General features: G+C 36.7%; 1 protein-coding gene across 3 annotated transcripts in view; it reads right to left on the minus strand.

Moving 5' to 3' along the window:
• WWC3 (WWC family member 3) overlaps positions 1-15,687 on the minus strand; it is a 100,024-nt gene that overhangs the window by 31,050 nt on the left and 53,287 nt on the right. For all 3 annotated transcript variants that reach the window (XM_077173200.1, XM_077173192.1, XM_054628030.2), the window contains exons 6-8: positions 14,229-14,358; positions 8,609-8,758; positions 6,483-6,556 (exon numbers count right to left, since the gene is read on the minus strand). In XM_077173200.1, the coding sequence (XP_077029315.1) occupies positions 6,483-6,556; positions 8,609-8,758; positions 14,229-14,358 (354 nt within the window). The remainder of the gene's footprint in view (positions 1-6,482; positions 6,557-8,608; positions 8,759-14,228; positions 14,359-15,687) is intronic.

Genomic DNA, 15,687 nt, shown 5'->3' on the forward strand with positions numbered 1-15,687 from the left:
CATACAATAACTTAATTATACTGTTATTAAAGAAGGGAAAGTACTGCTGTTGACAAGGTTTGTATCACTGAAGAGTTCCAAAATCTGATTAGGTATTTACTTTGATTCCCTTGACACTCTTCACTAGCTCTTTTGGCTAGCTCTTCTTGTTTCTACAGTCTTCCCTTTACACAAAGAAAAAGCAGGCACAAAACACTATATAATGCAGGAATCTGTTGAAGCACCTAGAAGCCAGTTTTCTGCAACCTCTATTTCCTGCACATGAACTGAAGTTATGGGGCAATTTTGTTGCTTGCTTTCCACTGGGGAATACCTCTGTATGGTAAGTTGTTCCAAGAAGTTACCAGTGACAAACTTGAATATTTATCTCTTTGGACAGAAGACACCTCTAAGGCTTTTATGGTCTCATTCACCCAAAATTACAAAAAGAAAATTGGAGTAGTCATGTTTAGTTAAGCTCAGAACTTAATAAAAAAGTCCTCTTAAGTATGTTCCATAACTGCAGTCTGTCTCCTCAAACACAAACTTTTCTTCCAATCACAATAAATACATGAATAAGCCATTTCACTATGCTTGCCTATGCCAGACTTTTATGCCTGTACTACACTAACCATTCTCACTGCTGCTGTGTTAGAAGAAAATGGCTGTTGTCAAACTCAGTGCATATATTAACCTGCCTTAAAATATCCACTTAAATCAATGATTTGACATAGATTGCAACCTAAAGTGGAAAAAAAATATTTAGGATCCTTTATGAAGCCTCTGTTTTTCAAACACATTTTTCCTTCCTAACGAGTATTTTAAAGATACTATTTTTTAACTGTAGTGACTGCAAAAGAGTGTTTTTATTTGGCCCAATGCCAGACACTGAGGTCCCTACTGATCCAGCCATTTAACATATTCCTGTGGAAAAAACTGTTAATTTTGAGCCATCAACATTCCAGGCATTTTGCCCATTCCCATCCTTGCATAACAAGTGCTGGGGAGCTTGCATTCCTCACTGGAGTAGGTGGTATCAAATGACTGGTTCCCTAGGTAGGCAGGCCAACTTGGTGTTTAATTCAGTATTTAAAAAATTCTAATGGAGATGAACATAACAGCTCCTGTTAAGGGAGGGGCACAGATGGGATGACAAAGGTTTAACCTGGTGATGACCTTAAGCAAACACTGACTTGAAATGGCACACCTGTCCTGAAATGGCCATACCTAGGGATCTAGAATGATGTCTCACTCAAAAAAATGCAGACGCAGCATGAGGATGAAGATCAGTAGATACTAGTTTACTATGCAAACTACATCAGGGGGAAAAGGCATGTATTTCCAAAATTTAATTAGAATTAGACATAATTTAATTAAATTTAGTAGAATGTCTGAGTCATTATAGCTCTACACAGCTCCTCTCCCCCTGACAAAATGGGGCAACCTTTCTGTCACTGAAAATACCTGGGGAACATTAAAGATTTTATTAATGTCCAGAAAATCACATTCAAGGGTGGTATCTGAACCCAGCACTAATGAACTTATATTGCTGAGCTCAAGATGATATTTATTAAATAGAGCATAAGAAGTGAGTAAAAATCAGTCATTGTAATTGTAAATCACTCATCTCACAATTTACCCCATGTTAGATTCTTACTCAGACTATAAACAAGACAGGTGTCTTGGGGAGGGAAATACTCCAAACCAATTCAAAGGTACTAACTCATGCTCATAAAATGGACAAATTATGGGTATCCTGCAGCTGGCACTTGTTCTTCAAACTTACCATGGTTTGAATTTTACAAGGAGAAGAAAGGAAACCCAACAACACTCCTTTACATTTAAAGGCCTAGGCTTTTGGCTGACATACCATACCACTCTAGAACTGAGGTCTTTGTTACATGTGGTATGGGAAGACCAGTGGAGACAAAATAAAGAAAATATTCTAGTTCCTATTTGAAAGAAAACAGTGGCTAAGATCACAAAAATCAGCCCTGCTTACTCTTTTCCCTAGGCTTATGATTGGACCCACTTCTCTGATGCTTCAGGAAACAGGGAATATCTCCCACATGCAATACCCAAAGGAGGTGGCTGTGGGACTGAAGACACATAATGAAAGGTGTAAGAACTTGGTAATTTCTGGTATTTACTGACCCTCTTGAGTGTGGATTATGATTTATATCCAAAGAGGGGAACCCTAGAGAAAGACAAAGAAAGAAATGGAAAAAACAAGAAGCTGGGAAACTCAGCCAAATGCTCACAAAATTTCTCCACTGTGTCTATTTTGGCTGTTCCTGCAAGTATGTGCCACTGTAGCTTTGGCAGACAAGAGTATGGCTCTGTACAATACCCAGTCTGCCTGACAACCCAATTCATTCAATAACAACAAGGTCTTAAATTAGCTTAAGAAACTCATGAAACCATTAGAATCCACTGGCATTTTACAGATTTTAGGAAAACTGCAAAAAATCTGCTAAAAGCAAGTTGTCCCAAATGCACAGGGGAAATAGTACAAAACTTTAAAGAAACTCAAAAGCATGTCTAAGCTCCCATTATAACCCAAAGGAAATGTTTTATGTTTAAAAACCAACACTGGGAGATTTAGGTTTGGCTGAGCCAGGTACTTATGTGCTATCAAAAGAATTACTTCATCCTTAAATCAGATTTTCAGATTTGTTCAGCAGAATAAAGCATACAAATCCACTGAATTTCACTAGAGATTCAGTAATTAAACCTTGAAACCTGCTTATACAAGATAAATTTTAAAAGGAAACTACTTGACTCTGTTATTGTATTAGTACTGGAATGTTGCTGTCAATATCCAAACAAGAGGTACTTTGTCACTATAAGCACAAATTGCACTGCCACACTTCTGCTTATGCTAATGATTTTAAAGGTCGAACTGAAATTTAATTTTCAAAATGAGACAAGTGTGCAACAAACTATACTGAACAGAAAGAAGTAACATCCTTAAAGACAACTGTAGAAATATTATGCATCTCTGAGGAAGAGGTTTTTTTCAAGGCTAATATAAATCTCTTGACATCCACTGCATGCCTCCATGAAATGAATGGAAAAATAACATCTTTGAATTCAAGTTCACAGAAGATACAAATAAATACTACCCAAACTAGGTAGGCTGGCTGAAGTTGTTTCAATGTATTTTTAGTTCATTAAAGTTAGCTACCATCAGACTGGACTATAAAAAAAAAAAACCCACAAACAAAAAAACCGCCACAGCTAAAATTTTTGTTGCTTCTTATTGGAGGGATTATTTTTCCTCTACTGATTAACATACTTCACAGGACATGAGGCACTGCAGCAATAACATTTCATGAACATTTGTTAATATACTTCATGTAGTTATTCTACTGAACAGCACAACTTAAGAGTTATCAAAGAAAAACAATTTGCTTTTGATTTCTCGTGCTATGAAGCAGTACATTCAGAAAAGTGCTTGAGGGGTACATTTTCCAGTGTGCAAATGCTTTCATGAGAGGTGGTCTCACTGAAATAGCAACTGAAACTAAAAACAGTATTTATCCAGGCAGCTTGGGGCTGTCTGTTCAAAAAGACCGTCCTCCCTCCCCCTCCTGCTTCTCTGGAGGCCCACACTGGCAGATCTGAGAGGAGAAATTTCATGGAAATAAGGTACAGTTTATTTAGAAATAATGGCAGAGGGGGAAGAGTACAGAGCGGAAGAAAAGTGATTGAGCCTCCTTTCAGCATGATTGGTGAGTTAAAAAACAGAATTTACAAAACTCCTCCAAGAGCCTGGATCAGAAACAGGGGAGAGGATCTCCTCCCCAGCGTGCTGGAAATGTCAGAACCCACAGTGTACAACATCTGAAATGCCCATGGGAAAAATTAAATTGCAAATCATCCAACTTCCTTCCAGTGGGAAAGTGATGGAGGGGAAAATAAGCTATGTGAATGTCTTAATTTATGCGAAAGCCAAACCATTCAGCAGTCAGTGAGATTTTTGAAGGAGGAATTAAAATAAAACTATCCTTTATAAGGGAGGAAGTATATTTTGGGAGTGCAAGCCAACTCTTCTGCAATCACTGGGTCTCATCTCCTGAATTTCTCAAGATAGTTCATTCAAAAATCCCTGCATTTCCTTGCTTAAACTCCATATACAGAGAATATTTTAATTTTTAAAGACTTTACATCAGGCAAATATTCTGCTTATATAAGGCCAGACTCACAAGAGCAACTAAAATGCAGCACTCTGTCCTTCAGTTTGTAGAGCTTTTTTCCTGCTTTCCTTTCAGGGAAAGGACATACTTTTCTACTACAGTGCATTTTAAGTCTCCCATTAAAAGTTTGTCAGTTGTACTATTTGCTGTATGTTTCAACACCCACTTGACAAGCAAGCAGTGACAATATACTGCCTTACAGTTGTGACATACTGTAGCATTTTAATTTTCTACTTTGTAGATTTAATCCATGGCAGCACATTCCATCACCCACACTGTGCAGTAACAGTAGATATTTCACCAGCCAAGGGAGAATGAACACAAAGATATTTAGTAGAGACAAAAGCCCTACAGAAATGCCAGCAAGCTAAGGGGAAGGAATGCATGATAAATGAAGAATGCAACCACAGAGATAACTGGTAGGGGCAATGAGCTTTGTGCAGTTCCACTCAAAAGCTGAAAGCTGATTACTTCCGTACAACACACTGGGCAGAATAAGGCTACTCTTTTAAAGCAACTAACATGCTTTTGCTAAATAACAGACCATTGTCAGAGCTGCTATCCTGGGAAAGCAAAACTACTCTTACTGCAATCACCATTCTCTAGTTGGAAGGTTAGCTACCCAGATTTTCTACACTTAATTAAGATCAAACACCAGCTCACTTCTGATGTTCAGAAATACTGCATTCCATGCAGAAACAAATGTTCGGCATTTCCAGCTGAGAAATGCTTTGCTACTAAAAAAAAATTAACCCATAAAAACCCAACACCTCTTTACCCCCTCTGAAAAAACACCATCTTTTCCCTGTCATAAACAAACAAGAAGATAATTGCTTTGAAAAAACACAGAAAAACTATGTCAGAAAGCTGAACTAAAAACATTTTAATACAATCTTCACAGCATCCAGCGGCTCTGTAAACTGAACAGTACAAAACTAAATTCCATCATTCTTCTTTTAGCAACTCTAAGTTGCTAAATTATCACTGGACTATTAAGTGCTAAATTAGCCTGTGAGCAAACACAGGACACAGAAACATTTTTGTTTTGTTCCTTTTTCCCCCAATTATTTAACTTTATTAGGTAATAGTCACTGGTATTTACACACAGTATGTACGACACAGACTTCCATTCAAGTTATAAATCCTGAAGATTTAGCCGTGTTTATCTAACTTGCTTGTACCAACTTAGTTTTTTGAAGCCTGTATTGTGTCCAAATGTGGGTAAATTTTCCAAGAACAACAAAATGGTGTACTGCCTATAAACTTCCAATTCTTGCCAAGATATGTGACAGCATTACAGATGTCCCCGAAGAAAAAGTCACCAATATATGAAAAAAAGAGGTAAAAGAATTTAACTTCTTTATCTAATTCTTGTTCTGAGAGATGAAAAAAACTGGTAGAATAGAACACAATGAAAAGAAAAAGAAATCCTGATTAATACAAATTTTAAAACTATGGTTTTTGAAGTTAACTATATTGAATCTTTTAAGTGTCAGTCAAATTAAGAAACAGAATATTCTACCAGCACAAATCAAAATAATCATAACTGCATTAATTTACTGACTTTAAGTAAATCACCTGTACCCACACTATTGTCCTGAATATGTAGCAAATAGTTTGAAAACAATGAGGTTCAATGAGGACCTGCTAAAATATTTAAGCAGATTGTACTTTTAAAACTTCAATAAGCTAAATGAAAAAACACCGCAAGACTGGACTCTACAAGAGAAATACTTACAATAAGCATTTAGACTGAAGGACTTGTTGAAGAATCAATCTATTTAAAGTAATACTTTTTATCATTTTTATCAGAATTTTTTTCCCAATTTCAACATTTATTTTTATGTACCCTTTTGTTCAGCTCTGAACATCTTCATTTATCTCACAGGAAGTTCAGCATTCTTTCTCCTTCATGGCTTCAGTACCCTGAACTTAAGACACAGGTATGCAAGGCTTTGGGTATCCTGACAGACCAGACTGATAAGTGTAAATTTAAAGACTGTTTATATCTAGGTTTGAGAAAGAGGGTGAAAAAATGTAAAACAGTTTAATTAAACCACTACAATTTTGTGTTTATACAAGTATAGAACAGGGCTGACATTTAGCTTTATCTCTGCAAACAAATATAATAATCTGATGATTAAGTCTTATATTTACCTAAACTTTCATTATCTGTGAACTACTCAATAGAGAGCAAATTAGTGTTCTCAAAGACATTTCAGCTAGGAGGCTGGGTCCAGTTCTACTTTGAAAACTTTAATCACAAAAGTAAATATAAAACCCAATAGATTTATCTTTAATTACCTTTTCTTGGCCTCTTCATATTGCCAGTTCAGCCTTACTTTGTCTACAAGTCTTGTTTTGTCATCAAATCCAAACTTGCAGTGTTGAATAGCACAGAGAGGAGGAAAAAGAAAGAAAGAAAGAAACAAGTTAAAAACACTCTCATCACAATAATGAAACGGATATATTAGTCTTCCTTACTGGATTCACTAAAGAAACCTCTATGCTTTAAGCAGTAACATAATAAAAAATCAATTTTATGCCTTAGAAATGCAAAACTAATTTCTTGCTAAAAGCAGAGAAGAAAAATAAACCCTTTCAATAAATTATTAACCTGGAAATCAAGGGTTAAGCAAATTGAATCATTGATAAATGGTCAAAGCATTTCAACTTTATCCAAGTCTACAAGACAAAGAGTGTTTTAATTGAAATATTCTGCTATTTTATATGGCTATTTTATGAATACTTTTATTAGAAGCAATTCAGATTACACTCCCTGTACTGTGATGTGTTACCCAGCACCTACAACATTAGTGCATTTTAAACATTAGTACAAAAAAACCCACCTGATCCTTGAAGCAGTTGTAGAATGTGTATTTATGTTGCAACTCCTACTGCATAGCGTTTGTACAGCAATTTCTATTTTAGGGCATTTGGCACTTCCCTCCTCAGAAGTTTGTGTATGGTCTAATAGTTAAAACCTAAGCTCCTGCACAAGTGCATTGCTGCAGCTCCAGAGTTCTCCTCTAGCTGCTGCTTTTTCTGTCTCCATCAACCCATGGGTAAAAACTCCACCTTTTTCCTACTCACATGGCACTAACAATAGTTCTGTGAAAAGATTCAGGTAATTATGTATTTTTGTTTCCCTTACAAAAAGCCTACACCTGATAAACATGATTTCCACAGTGTACTTGTCTTGGATTGTGTACTGCAAATGAGAAAATGCTCCTGTGCTCCTTTTGGTAATTTGTTTCAGAATTCAATAACCCCATCCATGGCCCAACTGAAAAATTACACCCTGAAGGCACCATCTGCCTAACACCCTGAAAGACAGCCTAGCATTAGCTCAGTTTTCTCAAAAACAGGATTTCCTCTTCTGTAGGGACCTTCTGGAGACATCCAATCTAACAACTAGCCAGCAGTGAAGGAGAATTATAATAGGTGAGAAATGGGATGGGGTAAAGCCAACAATGAGATGATTTCTAACTAAATGTAAAGTACCATCTAAACTACCATACAAACAAACTACAAACAAGTTGCCTTCTTGCTTTGGTGTCAGTCATCCACAGAGGCATAAGTTTTATTACTCACTAACAACTAGGTTGCCATAGTACTAGTGCCAGCTGATTTTTTTCTTACTATTATTTGGAGTACACAATTTCATTCAGATAGAATGATTTCCAAGGAATGCCAGTATGTTCTCCTCAAATATCATATTTAAAGGCACATTTGAGCACAAAGGTATAAATAGACTACATCATAAGTTTTGTTGATTAAGAAAAATACTTTGAGAATAAAAAATACTTTCCTTGCCTTAGACAGAAAGGAGCAGACATCTACTACACATCTTCAATACATATGAACAATGAATATGAGCATGATAAAAACAAGATATAAAAAATAAAATTTAAAAAAATACATAGCTATTACTACTACCCCAATGTATACATCTCATGCAAAATCATGTCTCTACTGCAACTTCAAGCTGGCTAAAGGATTTTCTTCCTTCCTGCCTTATTATAAGTATCAGTAATTCAGAGCTGGGAATATGAAGAGAAGAGGTCCATGGAATGGACAACTAAGCCAGAGCTGTTACTCCAAGATGAACCTGCAGTCACCAAAGTGGTAATGCAGTAAGGGTTCTGCTGGGCTGGCTGAGTCCAGGAGCTGACTTTACCTGTCACTGCCCAGAGCATGCCCCTGCATCCTTCTGCCACGCTCCAGCAGCAGAACCCCCAAGCCCATAGCTTGCACACAGTGGAAACAACAAGCAAATGCAACTCCCTCAGCAGCAGTAATGCTTTGGATTGCTCCTTCTGCTCCAGCCAACACCTCTTCAATTAAAAGTGTAAGTAACACTGTATCACTGTAGTTCAAAAGCAGCTAATGTTGTACAGCAAATGTTTCACATAGGAACACTCACATACCTCTCCAGTGATGTCAGTCTGAGAACAAGCATCACAGTGTTGTTGAGGTAAACAGGAGTCACTGAGTGAACTAGAATTGTGCTGGAGATCCTGCAGGGAATCTGTAATACAACAGCTATTCCTGAATCCATCTGTTAATTTGGCCAGGCTCTAAAGGAAAAGACATATTTAAAAATATTAGAAAAATTTGTTCTTATAATACTTCTTAATTACAGAAAAAAAATTTAAATTGCTTAAAAAGACTGGTAGCCTGCCTATACAGAGCTATTTACAGAAAGTAAAATTCATTGTTGTGTTACCAGCATGCAAAAGGTTTACTTTGAAATAAACCTCTCCTTTTAAAGATGCATGTAACAGTAAGCAGACTTAACATTATTTGTTTTGGATCTGTGAATGTTTTATCTTCTGTATGGCTTGCAGCTCTTTAAATCTAGCAGCTGTCAACTTCACATTAGCTGATAGGGAAGACAAATGTGATTCACCTGCCCTTTTGCCATCTTCTGCACAGGTTACATTCCTTAGTCACTACTGTTATCTCATCCAACTTGATGAATACCTTGTATTGCTTGCACTTTTATGACAGCTGGTATCATCCCTGTGCTCTCTTAGCCAGGGTTCACATAGTTAAGAGATATTTTACACTTTGGGTTAAGCAAGGGACATCGCTGAAATGTCTAGACAATGACACAAACTGTCAGAGTAAAGCAGAAACATCAGTCTTTGAGGGGAAAGGGGAATATGACAGAATCTCAAAAAATAACAAAAAAAAACTTTTTTGACAATATAAGCTTGGTTGACAGGCTCTTACAAATAAAAGAACAAAAATATTAGTATCACTTTTACTTTCTCATTGTGCATTCTCTCTTGTTCAAAAATTAAAGATAATGTAGTATTAGTAACAAAATCACCAGCTGTCATTTATGACAGAGATCCTAAGCATTACACATCACACAAAAATGAAAAAACATTCTGTCCTCTCACCCATCCTTCACAGGAAAAAGGACAATCTAAAAATGTGGGGTAAAAAAAACTATCAGAAATTTGAAAATCTGTAATAATTTATAAATCATAACACAATCAAAAAATTTAGTTCAAAAAATTCACATAAAAAACTTACTAAAACTGCTTACTCTAGTGTCTGAATTACAGAGTCAGGGGCATTGCACTGGGAAAAGGCTGGTCCTCAGGAATTTCAGTGGCTCTGACTACCAGTGATTTGCAACAAACCGAGGTTACTGTCCATAACCAATTATCAGAAAATTTCTCAGTCTTCAAAGCGTAGTTTAAAAAGAGTAACGCAGCAATGCTGCTTTTTCCTTACATCAGATTCAATTAGTAGAGACTAGAAATGAACCTGTGTAATAGCAACTGTTTGCTACTGACAAGAAGAGCGAGGCCATGCTGAAGGCATCTGGTTTCAGAGCCTAGGAAGCATCCAGGATCATGGAACTGTAGCAGGCCTGAAACTAGCCAGCAAAGCAGCTTTTGCTGATGGCCTCCATTTCCATCATGCATGGCCCATTCACTTTGCTCTCATATACCAGCCCCTCTCTCAGGCCAGCCTCCACCAGAAATGAAAAAGAGGGAGAACATCCAGCCTGGTACAGGATGAGTGAGCAAGTGGGCTCCCCAGCCACAAGAGTGGGCCCTGTGTTCCTCCCTGACAGCCCTTTAAAGCACACTGCTTCCCTCCTATTAGGGAATGGCACGTGGTTCATGCCATGTATGGGACAGCTTGTGCTGCTCCCTCTTCAGTCTCTGCCTGCTCTCTACAAGTCTCAGAGGGGCTGGGATTTCACAAGCAGCATTGGCAAGGAGAGAGGACAGCACAGAGCAATGCCAGACGTGCTGGCAGTAGGACAAGGCTACCATCACTTGCCTCCAGAAGCTTAACTTGTCTTGGGTCCACCAAAAAAGCCAATTCTTCTGCCACCTCCCAACTGAAATAAGCCATTTTATAATGAAGGATAAAAACATATTTTCTTCTCAGCCTGAAACTGCTAATTCACTTTCAAGTTACATTGCCAAGAGATCCCTAGCTAGTGTCCCTTTATCCTTAAGAAAGGAACTGCTCCACAATGTGGGAAAAACCCCACAACTTTTACTTTATAAAAACTGTAGACTCCTGTCTAACTCTCTTCTTCAAAACTCACTGGAAATCATCCAGTCCTGTCAAGACTCCAGCTGTATGGAGGATCAAGAGGGATCTCTAATGGGTTTGTAACATGGAAATAATAAATTCAGATCACGGCCTCTTCCCAGTAAAGCATGGCCAGTTGCATCAACAAAAACTCAGGATTCAGAACGCCTGAAGTTTCTCCAAATAAGTTATGTTCCATCTGCCACCTTTGGCTAACACATATTATGTTACAGGTATGTGCAATACCACAGATCCTGATGCTAGAACTTAAGTCTAAATTTTTGCCTGTATTTCAGCTACTTTATGAACTCCTGGTATGCTCCTGATGCCCTCAAGCATTCTCCCTGGCAGGTAACGAAGGGCCACTTGGCTGCTGGCCAGGCTTCCTATCCAGGCACAGCTGCTGAATCCTGGCCCCTACTTAAAAATGAGGAAGCATTTGACAGGTGGCAATCACCAAGCAGCATCACCTTAAATTACATCTACATGCACAGATGACAATACCCTAGGGCAAGCATAAATGCTTTAAGTCCTAGTTGGATGAGTGAAAACAGGCACCAGCAACCCTACCATGGAAAATTACAACCAGAGTTAGCACATTTTTAGATAGAAACAATTTATAATTGTTATTATAAACAGTAGGAGTAATTTCCTCCCCAGCTACACAGAGGAATCCATCTTTCATCTGGAGTTTAAGGATTGTTTATGGCAATCCCACAGAAACTGTCCAATAAGCCTCCTGCTAATGGGAAGTTCTAGGCACACCAGCCCAGACTTACCCAAAACCAGAGAAATGAGCACTGTCATTTCACCATTATCTGTTGATTTGGAAGCACTCTGCACAATTTCAGTGCACTTCCTATCTAACCTATTTAGCCAATTTATCTGGTAACAAAGAGAAAAGAAAAAAGAAGAAATAAAAACCCCACAAAAACCAAAGTCCATCGCTCTCCAAGGACGACATTTTAAAACAATACACATACTGAACAGAAACAAAATTAAGAAAGAGATGGGGGAGAAGAAGTAAACATGCTGCTTTCAGGAACCTAACCATATACCTGTATTATTCAACTTTATATAAGAAGTCTGCCCACTTTTTTTGAGCAGTAGCACTGCATATTTTGCTTTATTTGTAATCACAGCATCCAATTTAAATCTGACCACCCTCACCCACACAACTAAACCAATTATCATACTCTACAACAGCTACAATTTTCCAAGCACCTACACAAGACTGAGTCACTTCTACTCTGTTTAGTTCTGTTGCTTACACTGGCCAGATTAAATTAAAAAGTAGTAAGAAACGGTCTGTTTCCCTTCTCTGAAATAAAACCCCATATTTTTTACACTATGCTTCTAAATCATCTATTAACAAATTTCAAAATAAAAAAGATTTCCTAAGGAAGTTTTTCTGAACAGCAATAGCTTTAAAATGTATTGTTTTCAAGGGCAGTACAACTCAAATATTAATAGGAAAATAAAAATTGAATTCTGAACTTATTAGGAAGACATTTCAAACAGACTTGTACTTATTTGACATAGCTAACTACATTTATGACAATAATATTCAATAGTTATTATAAGGCATAGCACAGATTACTTTGGTGACACCAAAAGTAATTTTTTTGGCCAAAATTTAAAAAGAGAGGTGGGTATTTTTGCAGAGCACAGTAAGCTGGCAAAAATACACCATTTTTTTACAACTACAGACCTTGTAAATGATGACATTTAATTCTGTATAGCCATTATAACAAAACATGAAGAAATGTTTTGCATGCTACACTTGTGTGGAACAACTGTTTTCTACATTCTCCTGGACTGCATATACTCTAATGCTGTAATATTGGATTCCATCAGAAAAGATTGTAATTAATTTAAAAAAGATAATTCCTAGACTCATATTTCCTGTACATCACACAAAGCCATGAAGAAGGATGAAACACTTTCATTTTTGCTTTTGTTTTGTGCAACTTCTACATTCTGGTCCTGCCAGCACTGCCAAATCCTTGATCCTAGAGTTCTAACTCCCACAACACTATTTAAAGAAACTGCAAGCACATTTAAAATTGGTTTACCAAATATGATTTTCAAAGCATCTGAATGTTTACAGCTGGATTTACTGCCACTGAGGGCTGAAAATGTAAGGAAAAGAGGCAAAAAAATCTACTGGGGAAGTAAAAACAAGGCGAGTAGTTAAACTGCTCCAAGAGCTCACACATAAGTCCTTATATTACCAGTTATTTTCTTAAAATGTGTGTTATTGCATCCATGAAGAACTGTCTTTCTAATCACTTCTTGCTAGCTAGGCACATGGAACACTAAGAATCACTTTAAAACTTGGCCAGCCCAAAATAACAAGTATGCTAAAAGTTGCCAAGGCAGAAACTTTTCATAGTGACTTCAGTGTTCTGTCTACTTGAACAAGGATCTGTGGTCCATCAGATGATCTTTGTGTAATGCACTGGAAACTTAATAATTACATAATTATGGAAATTCATTATATGTAGATTATAAATTTCCTATATCATTTTACAACTGAAAAGAAAAAAAAAGAAAAACACTACTGCAGAGAAAACTGAAAGAAAACATTTGCATGGCAATGGTAATTTGTATGGTTCCATAACCTTAGGTAACAAAGATGCCTTCTTCCAAACAAATGCTTCAATATTGGATGAAGAGAACTGTCCTTATCACCTCTCTGTATGTGCAGCATATTTAGGCAGGTCTGTAGTGAAATCCCTTGGTGGCAGAGGGTCATTGTTCTTTGATCAAGCTCTTATCACATTAATAACAAACACACAACTGGGAGTCCGAGGCAGAGCACAGAATCCATTCAGAAGTTCCACTTCTTAGGTTTGTATCTCCCCTCAATCCTCATGCTCTAATTCATCAATTTCATGCTTGCATACACATTGTATTTATTCATACTATTTGAAGGTTTTCTGAGACCATTTTGAAACTAACAAGAGCCTTGATATACTCGTAAACTTGAGAGCTTGGGGCAAAAAGTGTGACAGTGACAGAGATCCAGTGTGGGGAAATACATACAAAGGGAAACACATGGTTGACACAAGGATAAATCATTTTAGCACATGAACTCTCAATCCTACTTCATTGTAGGTAATACAGAGAGACATAAAATAAAATTTAAAACAACTACCACAAATCACAAAGGCTTTTTCTTAATACCATGTAATTACTACATAGCAACTATCAACATAGCAACAATAAAAAGCTATATTCAATTAAACACTGAGCTAAATGAAACTTAAGACAAAAATATGAAATGCATATGAAGTCCTGTGCTCACAATACAGAAAATGACCACTTACCATTTTTGAACTGCTTGCTATTGGTAATTATCAAACAGAAAAATCAGTTTAGGCCATCCTACTTTCTTATTTAAACTTGGTAAACCCAATGCAATCCCAAGCAAGAAAACAGAGATAGGTTACCACTATTTAGCAGCATATTTTTTACCTGCATAAGGTCCTGCCTTTCTTTTTCACCTGTGCATATAGCTTTCTTTATGGTTCGAAGTTCACTCATTATAGCTTGTGCTTCATCCAGTCTGTAATTTGTGTGAGCATTTGACATCTTACGATCAATCCTGTTGAAAATATTAAGAAAAATTTAGGAATTTGCACATAATTAGAAAGCAAGGACTTTTTAAGACCTTGTTTATTCATGTACCACTTCATTTCCAGGAATAAAATTATAGTCTACTTGGAATTAACACTGCACTCAGTGCCAAGACCACTCTAAAGACAAAGCAAAGCAATTATCTACCCAGGTTCTGCAGAAGCAACAAATTTCCTGGGTTTAATATCCTAATGCAGAGCTTACTTATGAGTAATGTCTGTGGGTGATTTCATGCACCAAAAGCAAAATTAACCTAAAACTAACCTAGATGGTTATAACTCAAAAGGTTGAGCAGTCTGGCTGTCATGTTTTTCATGCAGCATCACATATTTCAGTATCTCTTCCAAGGCTTCTACTTGATCCTGCTTTAGAAGTTTCTAACAAAGGCATTTAAATTTTCTCAGGAAGAAATTTTTAATGCCTAAAATTTTATTGCAAATGCTATCCTGCCATTATAGGCCTATTTGACTATCTTTTCCATAAGATATCTATAAGACATTATCATTCTGCACTGAAAAACATGATATGGGAACATCCCAGAAGATTTTACACCTTTAAGCAAGAAGCAAGAGCACAAGCTATGACATAAGACTGAAATAATACTAATGTTTCCATCTTGACATATTAAAATCACTCAAGTGAAACATCCACTGGCTGAGTTTTCAACCTATTTTCCAACATTTCACAATACTAAAGGACAACATATCAGGATGCAGAAGACTAGTCCAGTGTATAATCTTGATAATTTGCTTTGATTTATAGATAAAGAATAAGACAAGAGACTATAGTGAACTTATCAGAAGAACTATTTGGTCTTGGATTTACAACAAATGGCTATGGAGTTTTAACAGGTTATTTACACCAACTATTGAAAATCATGTGAAGTTCCTGTTAAAATATGGAAAACTAAATTTTCCTGTAATCTATCATGAAAAGAATGTATACAGAGAAAATGTGGTAAAGTGTATAAGTCTTTAGGCCAATGCTAAGAACAAATAGCTTCAGGAAAAGGTATGCCAGGTTAACAGAATTAAAGATAAAAACACACATTGTTCATGACAAAGGACATCAATCTACAAAAAGATGCAGTAGGAGAAGGTATGCTATACACACAGAAGAATATCCAAACTCTATTTAAAATATTGAGACTAACTAACAAGTTTCAAGATAGCTATTACATTAAACTAAGAGTGTCAACAAGAGTCTCTCAGCATGTTCTGCCAGTTAAAACACAAGCAGTGCAATTCCCCTTACACCTGATTACTTGTTTTAAAATTAAAACTTTAAAATGAAAAAT

The sequence above is a fragment of the Agelaius phoeniceus genome, chromosome 2 (assembly GCF_051311805.1).
Source record: "Agelaius phoeniceus isolate bAgePho1 chromosome 2, bAgePho1.hap1, whole genome shotgun sequence".
Taxonomy (NCBI): Eukaryota; Metazoa; Chordata; class Aves; order Passeriformes; family Icteridae; genus Agelaius; species Agelaius phoeniceus.